The sequence below is a fragment of the Phallusia mammillata genome, chromosome 1 (genome assembly GCF_965637545.1).
Source record: "Phallusia mammillata chromosome 1, kaPhaMamm4.hap1.1, whole genome shotgun sequence".
Taxonomy (NCBI): Eukaryota; Metazoa; Chordata; class Ascidiacea; order Phlebobranchia; family Ascidiidae; genus Phallusia; species Phallusia mammillata.
In genome coordinates this window covers 23,831,301-23,847,104 of record NC_137252.1, presented here as the reverse complement: position 1 = coordinate 23,847,104, position 15,804 = coordinate 23,831,301, and the positions used below count along the sequence as shown (strand labels likewise).

At 38.0% G+C, this 15,804-nt stretch overlaps 1 protein-coding gene across 1 annotated transcript; it reads left to right on the top strand.

Annotated features, from left to right (window-relative positions):
• Positions 1–1,202: 1,202 nt before the first annotated feature.
• On the top strand, positions 1,203–9,131 carry LOC145222892 (glycine amidinotransferase, mitochondrial-like). Its single transcript, XM_080089133.1, has 9 exons — positions 1,203–1,279; positions 1,494–1,598; positions 1,689–1,884; positions 2,155–2,345; positions 6,823–6,960; positions 7,798–7,962; positions 8,337–8,400; positions 8,469–8,585; positions 8,738–9,131. The coding sequence occupies exons 3-9, from the start codon at positions 1,788–1,790 to the stop codon at positions 8,845–8,847; spliced, it is 882 nt and encodes a 293-aa protein (XP_079945259.1). The 5' UTR covers positions 1,203–1,279; positions 1,494–1,598; positions 1,689–1,787; the 3' UTR covers positions 8,848–9,131.
• Positions 9,132–15,804: the final 6,673 nt, after the last annotated feature.

Genomic DNA, 15,804 nt, shown 5'->3' with positions numbered 1-15,804 from the left:
ATTCGCTTTAAGCGCTTATATTACTGAACAAACGTTCTAGCGCATGCAGTAAAATATGAATTTTCGGTTTTCAAAAACTCCTTTGAACAGGTTAACGTTCTTTTCCACAATGTTTAATCAGTGTCAATTAACAGGATTTATTAAAGTTAACCCTACTCTGAATTAATAGGATTTGTTCATTGTAATGAAGCGGTGTCCGTTTTAAGTTAAAAAGGGCGCGATGAAACATTCAAATAGATTAACTATCTAAACCTTTTTTCAAAAACTTTTTGTGACTTGCCTTGACTCGAACTGCTAATGACTTGACTCGACTTGAGACTCGAACCGCTAATGACTCGACTCGACTTGAGACTCGAACCCCTTCTGACTCGACTTGACTTGGGACTCGAACCCCTAATGACTTGACTTGACTTGAGACTCGACTGATGGGACTCGTTACCCAACCCTGCCACTTACAGTCATCTTAAAAAGTTACCACTAACCTTCAAACAAATAAATTATAAGATGGCAAAATAATTATCTAACTGTTCTCACTGCCGAACTTAAGAATATAGTACACGGGTTTGGCTTTGGAGTTCACTGACTCGAAGCAGACAACTCAACTAGCGCTACGTCACAGGAGGGGCTGCGGCAGCCACAGCCCCCTGTCGCCTATTTCGCCCGGCATGTAGCTTTTCCAAGTGCGCATGCGCACAACTGCAAAACGTCACGAAACTGGAGCTGCAGCTCGACCATAGAAAACATATTAATGCAATATTTTTTTTAAAAGGAAAAAAATGCCGATCAAGGTGGATTTTTTTCTAATTTTATATTGCTAAAGAATAAAAAAGAATATAATGGAAGTTATCTGTAATATTGTGGTAGGAATATTAAGTAAAAATATCTAAGGGGTGCTGCAGCTCCGCAGCACCCTCGCACGAGCCGCCCCTGTGTGTCAGTGACTCACCAATAATGGTCAACACGACAATAAACGGCTTTTCTAATACAACCGACGCAGCACCGTGCTCCACGGAAGTCAGCAACGAAAAGAACTAAACCACGTTGCGGAATCAATAGAAATCGGCAATTACTGGCAAATAAGATGTAACATACATGTTGTTTATACGCAACACCGTTCTAAAGCCACACATGCATGCAATTATAACGGTAGACTAGAAAATAGCAAATATATTTTTAAAAGTTTTTTTTTTATTACTAGAATGTTATTGCCTCTCGCTCGAAGCTGGTTGTGGCGGTTCAAGCTACACGCAAACAACATGCAGATACAGCTGGACAAAAGGTGAATGTTTTATCACCCCTCTCTGTGGATATCTGCACCACCTTGTTATTATTTCGCCAACTACTGCCTTTTGGTACACGCTTTTATCCCTATTGTTAATAAAACACTATCAGCAATCGTTTGAACTATTTATGACGTCATAACTGTTACGTTATGCGTCGCCAATTGATTCCACGTAAAGTAAAGTTATCGTATATTCAACGTTGACCGACAGATAAAATCGCCAGTCTGTTCTTACAACGAGTGGGACCCACTTGATGAGGTGATCGTCGGTCGCCCTGAAAACGCGTGCGTACCCCCGCTTACTCACGAAGTAAAGGTATGACAATCTATGCATATTATCAAGTTTATATTTTTAGATCCCTTGCATTAGCTTTGGAATTAATGAACTTCACCTTTGTGTTTCCAGGCTATCACCAGTCATCAGCAGTGGGAGTTTTTTCGAAAGTTCGGGGGCCAATTTTTCCCACAAGAGCACGTGAAAAAAGCGGTGTCCCAAATCGAAGAAATGTGCAATGTGTTACGCCACGAAGGCGTCACTGTGAGGCGTCCTGACATAGTAGATTGGAGCAAAACCTACGAAACACCAGATTTTAAATCCAAAGGTAGATAAATAATAAAATAAAATTATATGACAATAACTGTTTAAGTGTTAATATAAAAAAAAACAGAGAAAGGGTAAAATGAGAACAACGTCACCTATCTTGTGTATTTTAGGTGTATGCACTAAGCGCCTAAAACAAGCGACATTTTCAACCGAATTTATGTGCTCTTTTAATTGGACCCCTATATGCCAATAGATAAACTAAAAAAGTTATTACTAAATCAGAAAACTGTCTGTGGCTCGATATTTTTATTCATCACTTTATATGCAGGGATGTACGCAGCTATGCCACGAGATATCTTGATCGTGATTGGTGAAGAAATTATCGAGGCACCAATGGCTTGGCGTTCCAGGTTTTTCGAATATCGCGCTTATCGGTCACTGATGAAAGAATATTTTCAAGCCGGGGCTAAATGGACCACTGCTCCTAAGCCTCTTATGAGTGATGAGTTATATGATCAGGTAAGCGAATGTTGTTTCGTGCTGCTTTTGCCATGTGGAATTGCGACATCAAAAAGGGGAAGTACTCAATATACACGTGGACCCAATTATTAACTGAAAAGCCGGCGGTGGCCTTGTTCTCAACATGTTCGTGCATTACGAAGCAACAGTGGGTCACGACTGACAACCCATTTCACACTGCGAATGCACGAGGTATTCATTTTAGAATGCGCACTCACGTGTATTTTTTGTAGTTCATTGTTTTGTGTCAACAGCGAAAGTGCATTATCTCACCCGAGAAAATCCTTTCGCCCCCTTAGTATTGAAAAACGCTCCAGTGTAGTTGATCTTTCCTAGCAATTGGCCACTTGCCACTTGGTATCATAGACGAACAGCAGCATCAGTGGCGGCTCGTGCTTAAAATTTCTGGGGTGCTGCTCCAAATTTTAGCCTTTATTGAACATATATAAGTTCTCAATATATAGAAAAGCCACATTTCTAGTTTTCTAGCCATTGTTTAGCAAATATATCTATTTTTTGAAGCAATAGGATATTTAACAACTATATTCTGTGGAACACAGTTTTAGTTTTGGCAAAAAAATGGACAAACAAGAAATTGCGGCACTTTTTTTTCTGATCAACCTCTGCAGATTGGTCACGCTTGGATGCTCCGTTGCCACGTGACCATTTTTATCAGTTTTTGCTTGTAATAGCATAGGACGTTTTAGCTTTTTTTCCAAGTTTGTACTAATAAACAGTGGCGGCTCGTGCCTAAAATTTGTGGGGGTGCTGCTCCAAATTTTAGCCTTTATTGAACATATATAAGTTGTCAATATATAGAAAAGCCACATTTCTAGTTTTCTAGCCATTGTTTTGTGAAGAAAAACAAGTAATACAAATCTTAATTAGCAACTCCATTGTGACGTAATTTTTGTTACGCAATACTGCACACGAGTGAAAACAGCAGACGGTATCATTTGTGTATTTTGTTTACTTGCACAGCGATGGACCAAACTTAATAATATGCAGTAATAATGTGGCACAAAACCACACGTGACACAGACTCGAAACGATTTAAATGCGGTTATAAATACGGTAAAGCACAACAACAATATTAAAAATAGTAATAAACTAGAAGGGCGGCTTAGCACATTTTGTTGTTGCATTTACACTATAACCTATTTCAAAAACATATATATATTTCCCATGCTTATTTTGTATAGGGTCCCATATTAGCCATCGTCTTTTATAACCTTAGTTGTTTCTGCAGGCAGAAACTCATGGGTTCCCACACATGTAAAGTTAAAAATAGTGCATTTCAAGCCATGGTCCACATGCCACCCAAATTTTGGCCAATTCCGAATCTGTTTTATAAACTTACCCATTTTAGGGGGTTAGGAGGGTTACTAATGGGGTTTGACACTAAACTAAAAAATATGAAACCTCAATGACTCAATCCATAGTACTGCAAAATCTGCTAATGTTTAAAATTTCGACCACTAGAGGTGTTTTGAGCAACAATCGGTAATGCTTCTGACGTCATAGGACTGTTAACAACCCCTAACTGTCATGGCACAAAAACGTTCACCAAGCAACCCGCCAACGAGAAACATACAACTGGTTGCCCTTGTAAGACTATGGCGAATCAGAATTTTCATAATTTTTTTTCCCAGTAACATACAAATAAGTTTTACACTTTGGGGGCTTGTGGGGTAAATGTTGTGGCTAAAAGGTTGAACACAACAATCGACACAAGCTATCCAAATTTGAGCCAATTCCGACATTGTTTACAAACTCACCCATTTTAGGGGGCTAGCGGGGTAAATACTGGGGTTATCAACAAAAACAAAGTGGTGTGCACATCTACATAACTTTATCTACCATCTGTGTAAATTTCATCCAAATCCATTAAACATTTGATGGAAAAATGAGTCGGACAAACTTTAGGCAGAAAATAACCCAATTTAGGGGGCTAGCGGGGTAAATACTGGGCGTAATCAACAAAAGCAAATCGGGATGCACATCTACATACCTATATCTACCACCTGTGTAAATTTCATTCAAATCCATCAAATATTTGATAGAAAAACGAGTCGGACAAACTTTAACAAGAAAATAACCCATTTTAGGCGCTAGCAGGGTAAATACTGGGGGTAATCAACAAAAGCAAATCGGGATGCACATCTGCATTCCTATATCTACCATCTGTGTAAATTTCATCCAAATCCATCAAACATTTGATGGAAAAACGAGTCGGACAAACTTTGGGAAGAAAAAAAAACAAAGAAAACAAAACAAAAAAAAACAAATTCGAGTAAAATCAATATGTGTCTCCTTCAGGGAAGGGGGCCCATAATGAGTCGAAAAGGTCGAAGTATTTCAGTTGAACAACATTTAAGAAAAACTGGTTATAACAATTACCACCAACTAACACGCTTGCTACTCAGTCATTAATATGGTAATGTTTCATTTTTTACTATGACATTTCATGTTTCAACATTTTCTATGACACTTCACAGATTATGGCAACACAAAAAAAAATAGCCACAAAGCTCTGATTTGTATCATCATAACTGACAAATTTAACAACCACATTACATTTGTGTCAGAACTTGCTGCTATATTTGGTGGCAAATAGCTTATAATTTTTTTTTTAAGTGCAAAACTCCTTCAAGCTTTGCAATTTACAACACTCTCACTTAAATTCAAACCATACTTCTAAACCTTGTGCTTCCTTTTAGCAACCAAAATCAATCATAAACGTATAGTTTGGGCAAAATAATGAATAGCTTATTCCTTCATTTCCGAATGACAACTAAGAAACTGTTTTTTTTTTCTGTTTAGTGTTAGCACTGCAAGTGCAAGTCTTTTGGAAATAATGGTGTTCCTTGAAAGTTCACTTTAAGAAACATTTCCTGTGAAGCAATTTAGCAACTACTGTTTAGAGAAACAGTACATGTCCATTATATCAACACACAAGATTGCACTTGGTTGCACATACTGTTCATATGATGTGTTACTGTAACGCGCCTTTTCAGTTCGATATGGACCTGCAGTTAACAGTTGTTGCAATCTTTATTGGCAATATAAAAACCGGCATATAAAATCCAGACAGGAAAAATCACATCTCTCTTGCACAACGACCAAATCACGACCACCACGTGCATTTATGCCACGTCGAGTATCGCCACGTACAGAACAAACACTGGGGGCGCCAACGAGCACATGTGACGTCATAATTATGTAACATTACGAAACCAAAACTTGAAATTGTCATCACCCAGTTATTTTAAAATTCCTGTTGCTTCTACAATTGTTTGTTCTGCATTTGATATTGCCTGAATTTCATTGAGGCATTTACCTTCTTTCGTAGCATTCAGAACTAAAACTGAGTATTTCTTGTTGTTGCTGCATGACATATTTGGAATAGCAGATGTTTTATCCCATTTTGTTCCTAAATCTTTGTTATTCCGTTATTTATGAAAGGTTAATCGTGACTTTTCTTGCTGTTAAATGCCCTTTTTCAAGGTGTTAGATACACTTTTTAATTCAATGATAACTGCAAAAACTAAAGCCCACTTACAGTATTAAAAAGTCACGACTAACCTTCAAACAAATAAATTGAAAGATGGCGAAATAATTATTTAACTATACTCACTGTCAAACCTAAGAATATAGTACACGGGTTTGGCTTTGGATAAACGCGGAGCAGACAACACAACTACAGGCCGGTTCACACGCTACGTGATTGGTGGAGCTGCCCTGTCGCCTATTTCGCCCGGCATGTAGCTTTTCCAAGTGCGCATGCGCACAAAAACTGGAGCTGCAGCTCCAACATAGATAATTTATTATTGACATATTTTTTTTAAATAAAAATACTGCCGATCGAGACGGAAAATATACCTATTATTGTATATTGCAAAAAGTCTGCTGCGATGTGTCATATAGGAAATGTGTGCAAAAAACGCCTTCCAAGTTTTATCCGGTTAAAGGAACATCTAAACCTAGCTGATCGGCTGCCATAAGGTTAAATAGCTTAGATGCGTATACTGCGTCACCAATCCTAACACTTTAAGTTTATTTTTATTTTTTTAAACTTCGTCAAATGGGACTACAATGGTTATGCTCCGGCATATTCAAAGCCTATTCTGATAAGACATAAACCTATCATAGCTTGCTGTGTAGTTAAGTACAGTAAACCCCAGTTAATTCGGACCCGTTTGGACCAAAGTATTTGTCCGTATTAGACGAATATCTGAATTACCCTATGTGGATTAGTTTCAACCTTCACACATTATACATCATTTGTACGTCGAGTTTTGTCTGAATTAGGCGAAGACCCAGGCTAACCAAGGTTCACTGTTGCTTGTCCGTTTCTCTACTAACGTTGCACTAGGTCAGTTAAAAACACGGTCAATATTAACATTTTATCACACGCTACGTGATTTCACACGCTATCACACGCTACGTGATTTACATTTTATATCGTTTATTTTAGAACTACCCAATGGAGTATGTAAAAGATCGTCACAATCTCGCGAGCGAAGGACGTTATGTCACAACTGAATTTGAACCCTGTTTTGACGCAGCAGATTTCATGAGATGCGGAAAAGATATTTTCGTTCAGCAAAGTCAGGTTGGTGAGAAATTGATAATTGTGCAGCAAAATTCCCACAAATGTCATTTGATTATTAAAGCGGCTGCTTGTTTGGTAAATGTTTTTGACAAATCAACGATGTAACAAGACACTTTTGGTAAGTTCTTTTACTACAATGTTACGTATTTGTCGCAGCGAACCCAAAAGTTCTTACTGTTTCCGTAGACTTAAAATACAGTAATTATCACGGCAAAATTGCAACAATTTTGTTCGTTTTGCAATGCTAATGCTTGTGTAATATTCGTTTTGCAAATGCTTGTGAAATATAATAACTGCTGTATATTAAGTCTACGGACTTTGACACAGTTTAGCGAGTGGCAAACAGTGAGAACTTTTTTTAAGTGTTACCGGGTTTACGCATACATTATAGGAACAAATATTTGTTAACGACACATTAAGGTCATGAATTTTGGCTTTGCTCAGTCACATGTTGCGCAATCACATTTTAAACAATGTTGTGCGACGTCGCATAAAAAGAAATTAGGGAAAGTTACATAAAATTCATACTGATCGATAAAAAAAAAAAAAAAAGTAAAGTTTTAAGATGTAGGCATAATGGAATGCATTTATGAATTTTAAGATTTTACGAATCAGCACAATCTTTATATTTAAAACTGAAATATTTTGCTTCATAAAAATTAGCAGAGTGCGAAACGTGCGTTTGAAGTGTTAAATTATCTGTGGTTATTTTTGGTTTGGTTATGCTGTTTTACATCATGAAGTATAATATAAAAATATGTGCCAGACGAACTCAATCGTACCTACTGTATTCACAAACTTTTGATATCTATCTAAACTTGACCTTTATTTTACAAGGTCACAAACTTGTTTGGAATAGAATGGATGGCCCGCCATCTTGGACCAGACTATAACGTGCATTTACTGCAGTTCAAAGATTCAAAGCCAATGCACATTGATGCTACTTTCAACGCTGTTGGACCGGGACTAGTGATTGTCAATCCTGATAGACCATGTTTGCAGGTTGGTCAATATGTTAAAGATCCCAAAATGTGTTATTCTCGAGCATTAAGTCAGCAACTCAAGTTTATTTGCTATGTCACTTTATCACATTGCCACCGTTGGCAGTTACGTAAAACAGCAAGAACACCGGGTTATCGGGTCAAGTGTGATTTGAAAAGTTATTGAGTTCTATGTTCAGGGTATGAGTCGTTTACAATTTCGGACAGAATTGGGATGGTCCTAACTTTGTGTCTATTATTAAATATTTCACGTCACAAAATGCCGCACGATCCTATTTCTATGTTAAACTGGTTGTGGTATGGTTACTATATGACAAACACTACTTCATGCTTGTGTATCGAACATTTTTCAACTCTTCTTTGTTTGTGTTTCAGTCTGAGATGTTCAACAAAGCCGGTTGGAAACTGGTAAAGGCCCCAAAACCAATGGTGCCTGATGGTAAACATGACCACATAGCTGTGATATAGCTGTTTTTATTTCGAGTCAAAACTATGATTTGCACACAGATCATCCATTGTGGATGTCATCAAAATGGTTGAGCATGAACGTTCTTATGTTGGATGAGCGAAGAGTTATGGTTTGTAAACACGAAATACCCACTATAAGAATGTTTGAAAGTCTCGGTAAGAAATTGTTTTAAAAAAGAAATAGTTAAAAGCACGACTTAGTGGTAGGCTATTGTTTAATGTCGGTAAAAGGCACAATGGAAAAATGCTGACGGTAAAACCGGCATTTGTTCCTTTCATTTAAAAGCTTAATTTCGTGTACGTTACAGGAATTAAGGCAATACCAGTCGACATACGGTTTGCCAATTCGCTTGGCGGAGGGTTCCATTGCTGGACCACTGACGTCAGAAGAAGGGGTGTTCTGGAGTCGTACTTTTAAAACAACTTAAAAAAATTGCTGCCCCATTATTGGTCAATGTCTATCCGTAAGAAAAGTACATTGATATAACCGTATTTAGCATTGTTAGGCGAATATTCCCTATGTAGTTTTGTTGTAGTTTGTATGAACCTGGTGCTGTTTGACCGCAAAAAATTATTTGTGTTCCGTTAAAAAAAATGAAACAAACTTTAATGAGGCCTAAATAAGGGCAAATTTGCGAAAAAAAACTTGTATGTGTGTACCCAACCAGTTTCCACATCAATAAAATCAGCAGTTAATTGCATGTATTTAACGTAAATGATCTCTATTGGCTCACTTTTCTTGACAACGCTCTAATCCAGTAGTTTCCCACCGGGGAGGAGTTTCAAAACACAAGAGGAGGAATTAACTTTAATTATAGATGTGGTTTGTAAATGGACACTTGATAAAATACCCAATTTTAAATGTTTTTTGTATGGTTTAGCATCTACTAGTATAGTCTATTTGGGAGAAATGAGAATATTTTGAATTGTTAGGGAAGAAATACATCGATAAAGTTGGGAACCACTGCTAGATAATTAGCAAAATCGATTAAACGTATTTTGACAACATTCGTCGTACCCGTCTTGATAGTTAGTATAACTGCCTCGAGGTATACTTACTTTTTTAGGTTTCCTAGTGTACTTCACAAATCACGTCAACATAAATTCAACAGATTTATTTTTTGTATCACCCCATAATAACACAGACTATGTGTTGGCGCTGTCTTTTAATTAGTGGAGGGCGTGACTCTATGCTCCCAGACAGCTGTTACCGAATTATTTCGGCAGGCCTGATAAACCGATCTTATGCACCAAGCCTGCTTACTTAATTCGCAACCGATCCAGAACCCTGCAATCACGGCTCACCACTAAAGCCAATTATACTCCCTCACACTGGTTTAGCTTATGGGCGCGACTTATATTTAAAACAATGTAAAAGCAAAGTTACACCGGGCACGTGGCAACCCACCACCAACACCAACACCACCACGTTTCACAGCGCACAGAGAAAAGCCATATCAACGACTAGCGACGCGCTATTTAAGGCATGTGGAACAAGAAGGCACATTCCGGCGCAATCAACGTCTTGCAAACCAATCACCCCTAAGGTGAAGCAGCGAGGGTGCCACAACACAAAAACGTAATTAAGGTGCCACAACGAAAAAGAACGAAAACAATAAGTGACGGTGACAAAAATCAACAAGCAAATAAAATTTCGCTACACAGCACAGCAGGGGTGATCGCTTAAATTCCTAGAACGGTTCTCAACGCGCCTTTCCTCGCGCTCAACAACTCCAAGGCACCAAGAGCCAAAATAACAAATTCTTTTATTAGGCAATTAAGGACAGAGGTGGCGCTCGAGGGTTCAGCAGCAAGACGAGCACAAGGGCAAAAGCGGTTTCTGCAAATATGCACTAATTTAGTTAAGGAAACAGACGAGAAATTATCAGTACAGTTGACTCTTACCGAATTATTATAGGACCAGAGTCACAGTAACATTCAAAGCGATCAGGAGATTTTAGGTTCTGCAAATGCAGCATCAAATTCAATAAACATCACCAAAACACATTAGTAACGACCAGCGAGACTTTAAGCAACAAAGCTTACCGGAATAATACAGTTATTTACGCTTTACAGCAACAACAAGTTGGCTGACGACGGTGTGGGATCCGTGGGCCAGAAATGCACAATTACACATTGGACGACCGGCAACAGTTCAGTTAGCACAAATTTCCTATTCGTTACCAAAGAAACAAACATAACCAGTCAATTAAACAAAGCATGCTTTCTCTATAACAGGTGTGGCCAACACGTCGATCGCGATCGACTGGTCGATCGTCTGCTTTTGACTGGTCGATCGCACTAAATTCTCCATTACTAATCAAAAGCTTATCAATTGAAAAACAAATTAAATAATATAAAACAGCACTTCTGACATTTTGACACAACCCACAAATGTGCAATGAGACAATAATAATGTAAATGTCACTCTCTTTGTTGGGTAACAATTGTGATTTTCGTTTGTCGTCACAACTTTAATGTTTGCGTTAACGAAGCAGTTGCAATTGATTGAGGAGATTTAAAAGTTTGAAAAATATGTACATATGCGACGTTTTATTGTTGCAAGAACTAGGTGATGCTTTATAATAAAACTCATGAATATAAATATGTGGTAATTGTCAATCAAATCTCATGCAGAAATTTGCGTTATTGCTTTGTGTAAGCCTAAATTACTACTGATCAGTCGATCGTGTGCAATTAAGAAAATTTTCGTCGATCTTAACGACTAACAAGTTGGCCACCCCTGCTCTATAACATCCAGTCGCTAATAAACACGAGGCAGCCACAGGGTTGCCAGGTACTGTCGGCTGAATTCGGACAGTATTTGACTGAAAATCGGACATTTTAGGACAAAAAAACGAGAGCGTACAATTGCAGACAAGGTATCAATATCGAGGTGCCAACTGCCATTTTTGTGCGTTTACGTTCCCTACACTCATAAGCGCCGAGTTTTACACAAACGCAAAGAGGCGGACGTAAAATATGACGTCATTTATGCGTGCAAACACAAGAACTGAAATCCTAACTTAAAGCCCAACAAACTTCCCATGTTTGAAAAAAACGATATGTTTGAAATAATATTTAGTTGTCAATTGCAACACGTTGCTGTAGCATTTATCATTGGTTTCGCAACGTTTAAAAAATGTTTCGTCAACTTGTTGCTTCATATCACCTTAGATAACCATTTCTTACAATACAATTACATTGTACACAACAATGGCCAAACATTCACTGGCAGACAATTATGTGTTTAATGTCATAAACAAGGTACTAAACAAAACAAGTTGCACTTTTAAACCACGTTTTGTGGTAAAAAAGGTTTGCAACCTTCAAAAAGTAGGAAGGAGACAAAAAGTTATTCAATCAGCAAAATTCGGACATATTAAGACAAAAAACTAAATGTCCTAATGATTTTTAGGCGTCGGACACAGCATGTGAAATTAGACCAATTTATTTATTTTTTTCGTTTTTTCAATTTTTCGTTTTTTGTCCGATTTTTACGCCACCTGGCAACCCTGGGCAGCCACGCTTACAAGTCGTGACTTCAGTAAAGCAATGCCAAGGTTGTGACATCATAAGCACCGTTTTGTGTAATAGATAATGTCACCAGGTTGCACAACATTGAACCATACAAGTAAGTTAAGGCTACTGGCGGGAAACATAGAAAACATAATAATATGTACAATAGCGATGTAACACTGATGGGTAATCTAAAGCAGGGCTTCTCAAACTGTGGGTCGCCACGCCGATTTGGGTCGTAAAATATAATTTTGGGGTCACGAAAAATTATGCGTTGTTATGTCAGTCACAATAAATGGTATACGTGCGTACATTTATTGTGTAAACATCAGTCCCGTGTATAGGCTATACCAGGGGTACACAACCTTGTGGCTGCACAGAGACGATTTTGTTCGGCCGTGAACGAGTTTGTTAGAATATATGTGACTGACGGCCGTGACGTAAATAAAACTCTTTTGCCAAATATTTTGATTTTCAAACTGGTCTAAACACATTTTGTGGAACTTGAAAGAGTATTACAAGCGTATAGTAGTATACGCCTGACCGTTGTAGTATACGCCTGACGTCATAAAAGCTAAGACTGTCAACTTGTGTGATCAAGTTGGAAATTAATTTAGGCTTTTTAGACGCCATTAAGATGGCACATATATATACACATCAGTAATGTCTTTACATTAGTAATTTTAAAACACAAGTTGGCGAAAAAGGATCTGTGATGCGGCTGTCACAGCGAAAAGGTTGTGCATCCTGGGCTATACCCATCAAGGGGTCGCGTAGAAATTTCTGTTTTAAAATGGGGTCGCATAGCAAGAAAGTTTGAGTATCCCTGATCTAAAGTAGCGGATAAAGAGTAATTAGAGATAAAAAAAATTGCCGACATTCATCTCTGCACATAAAAAGACATTCAAATTAGAAAAGTGGCTCAGCACACATTGCCATTGCACATACACTGCGTACACTTTATTTATAATCGGTTAAATTGGGTCCCATATCAGCCACTGTCTTTTATACCCTTAGTTGTTTCTGGAACCAAAAACTCATGAGTCTCCCACACATGCAAAGTTGCAAATAATGGATTTTGCAAAATAACTGTGATAAATCTTGGTGCTATCTGTTTAAAGAGGGCGATAAAAAAGTCTGCAGACATAATCATGCTATATGAGGTACAAACCATACAAGTCGCAATCGATTCAGCCATTGTTTGCAAAATTTAACCATTTACGGGGTTAATGGGGTAAATGGTTGGGCTACGTGGTAAAACTTCACCTCAAAATGACATATATTGTCTAAATTTTATAATATTGTTTAAAAAGTTAACCTTTTTAGGGGCTAATGGGATTGACGGTCAAAAAGTGAAAATGTCATATTGCACAAACTGTCAAAATTCCAACCAACTTGGCCAATGTTTAGAAATTACACCTGTTTTAGGGGTTAATAGGGTGAAGGTGGGGCTTACACGGTAAAAGACATTGATGGATGACGTTCTATAAACTGTCTAAATTTCATCCAATTCAGACATTGCTTTAAACATTAGTTGGGTAAATATTGTGGATGCAGGGTGAAACACAACAATCGAAACCTAATTGTGGCAAACTGAACAACTCTCAAAATTTCATCAAATTCGGACATCGTTTTAAAAAATCACCCATTTTAGGGGGCTAGTGGGGTAAATGTTGGGGCTACAACAAATCGACATCTAATTAGGGCAAAATGAACAAACGCTCCTAATTTGAATGCCTTGATTGGGTAAACCATGCAAGGCTTGTTCAAATTCTCTGTTGAAAAACTTTTTGGGCCATTTTTAGACAAAATGGCATTCTTAAGAATTTGTATTTTCCGTAAATAGTGTTAGTAAGTTTTGAGGATATTATTTTAAAGACACTATTGATACTTCTGAACTCCTACTTCTATGTCTCATTCATATTCAAAATCACAATTACAGTTGTAAGGTTGACTTGGTTCAATATGTACAGCGTTTGTTCCCCACAACTGCAGTGGACTAATTTATTTCTGCAGGCAGGATTGTAACCATCTTTACTCATAGCACATTTAGCCAAAGCGTTAACAGTGTTACATTCACAAGTATTAGCATACCTTTGGCATTGCATTTGAACATGTTGCCATCCATTATCTATTCTGGTTGAATGTTATTGCAGCATGTCAGTAGTCTCATCGGTGCCTGACATTTCGGACATTTTGTTTCTGTTTGCAATTGTGGCAGTAGGAACAAGGTTGACTCATCACAGCATGCCTTAGCCACTATATATTTTTGGCATTTGCAGCAGAAGAAATGCCTGCAGTCTGGGTCCACTAAGCTTCCGGTATTGCAGCTATGACATTTTACTGGGATTGCGTACTCGCACACGACTACGAGATTTACTGTCCGGAAATTCTGTTGGACTAATACGAGGGTGCTTGTGCGTCACTGCAGGGCAATAATTGAGGTCTCATGTTCTTCTTGATCGTTTTGTTCAATATCATGTGATGCCTCTGGGACAGGGTCACTATTGTTGATAGCCCCAGTATTTACCCCATTAGCCCCCCAAAATGGGTATTTTTTACCTAAAGTTTGTCCGTCTCGTTTTTCCATCAAATGTTTAATGGATTTGGATGAAAGTTTCACAGATGGTAGATATAGTTATGTAGATGTGCATCCCACTTTGTTTTTGTTGATAACCCCCGTATTTACCCCGCTAGCCCCCCAAAATGTGTGTTTTTTACCCAAAGTTTGTCCTACTCGTTTTTCTATCAAATGTTTGATGGATTTGGGTGAAATTTACACAGATGGTAGATATATTTATGCAGATGTGCATACCACTTTGTTTTTGTTGATAACCCCAGTATTTACCCCGCTAGCCCCCTAAAATGGGTGAGTTTTTAAACAGTGTCAGAATTGGTTGAAATTTGGATAGCTTGTATAGTATGTCATTTATAGGTGTCGATTGTTGTGTTCAACCCTGTAGTCCTAACATTTACCCCACAAGCCCCCAAAGTGTAAAACGTGTTTGTATGTTACTGGGCACCACAAACGAAATATTTCTGTGGCGCAATAGTATTACAAGGGCAACCAGTTGTATGTTACTCATTGGGGCATTGTGGGTACTTGTTGGACGTTTTTGCGCCATGGCAGTTTAGCATAGAACATTAACGGTTGTTGCTCAAAACACCTCTAGTGGTCGAAATTTTAAACATTGGCGGATTGGGCTGAAATTTTGCAGTACTATTGATTGAGTCATTGTGGTTTTATATTTCTTTAGTTTATGTGTCAAATTTGCAGTAGTTACCCTACTAGCCCCCTGAAATGGGTCAGTTTTTTAAAATGTTAAATAGGACATACTTCAAACAATATCTGGGATGAATCTAATTTTATAGTTTGTTTTCTACATAGTATTATTATTTAAGCCCAGTGCCGATCACTGTGTTTTACATTACAACACTAAACTTTCACATGGTTATCTCTTGAAATGCATTATCTACAACTTTGCATGTGTGGGGACCCATGAGTTTTTGCTTGCCGAAACGACTAAGGTTATAAAAGACGATGGCTAATATGCGACCCAATACAAAATCAGCATAGGAAATATATTAATGTTTTAGAATAGGTTATAGTGTAAATGCAACAATAAAATTTGCTCAGCCACTCTTCTAGTTTTGAATGTAACCTTTACACACCCAGCAGGCGAGTTGGTGTAAAATGCTGCTCATACAAACGTTGTGTAATTTGGCGTATGAGTGAAATAGTGCCGCGGGCTTCGCTTGTCCTCAGCCTCGCCGTGTGGACCTACTTACTGAATTGCCATACCAAGCCAAACTGCGTAAAACTTTCCATTCGCTTGGCGGTACTGCAGGGGCAAGT

Bases quoted from the DNA above. Each gene is read 5' to 3' on its own strand.
- LOC145222892 (XM_080089133.1), top strand. From the start codon at position 1,788: ATGTGCAATGTGTTACGCCACGAAGGCGTCACTGTGAGGCGTCCTGAC. The intron at 2,346-6,822 runs GTAAGCGAATGT...CGTTTATTTTAG, and splicing joins GTGATGAGTTATATGATCAG to AACTACCCAATGGAGTATGT. The intron at 7,963-8,336 runs GTTGGTCAATAT...TTTGTGTTTCAG, and splicing joins CTGATAGACCATGTTTGCAG to TCTGAGATGTTCAACAAAGC.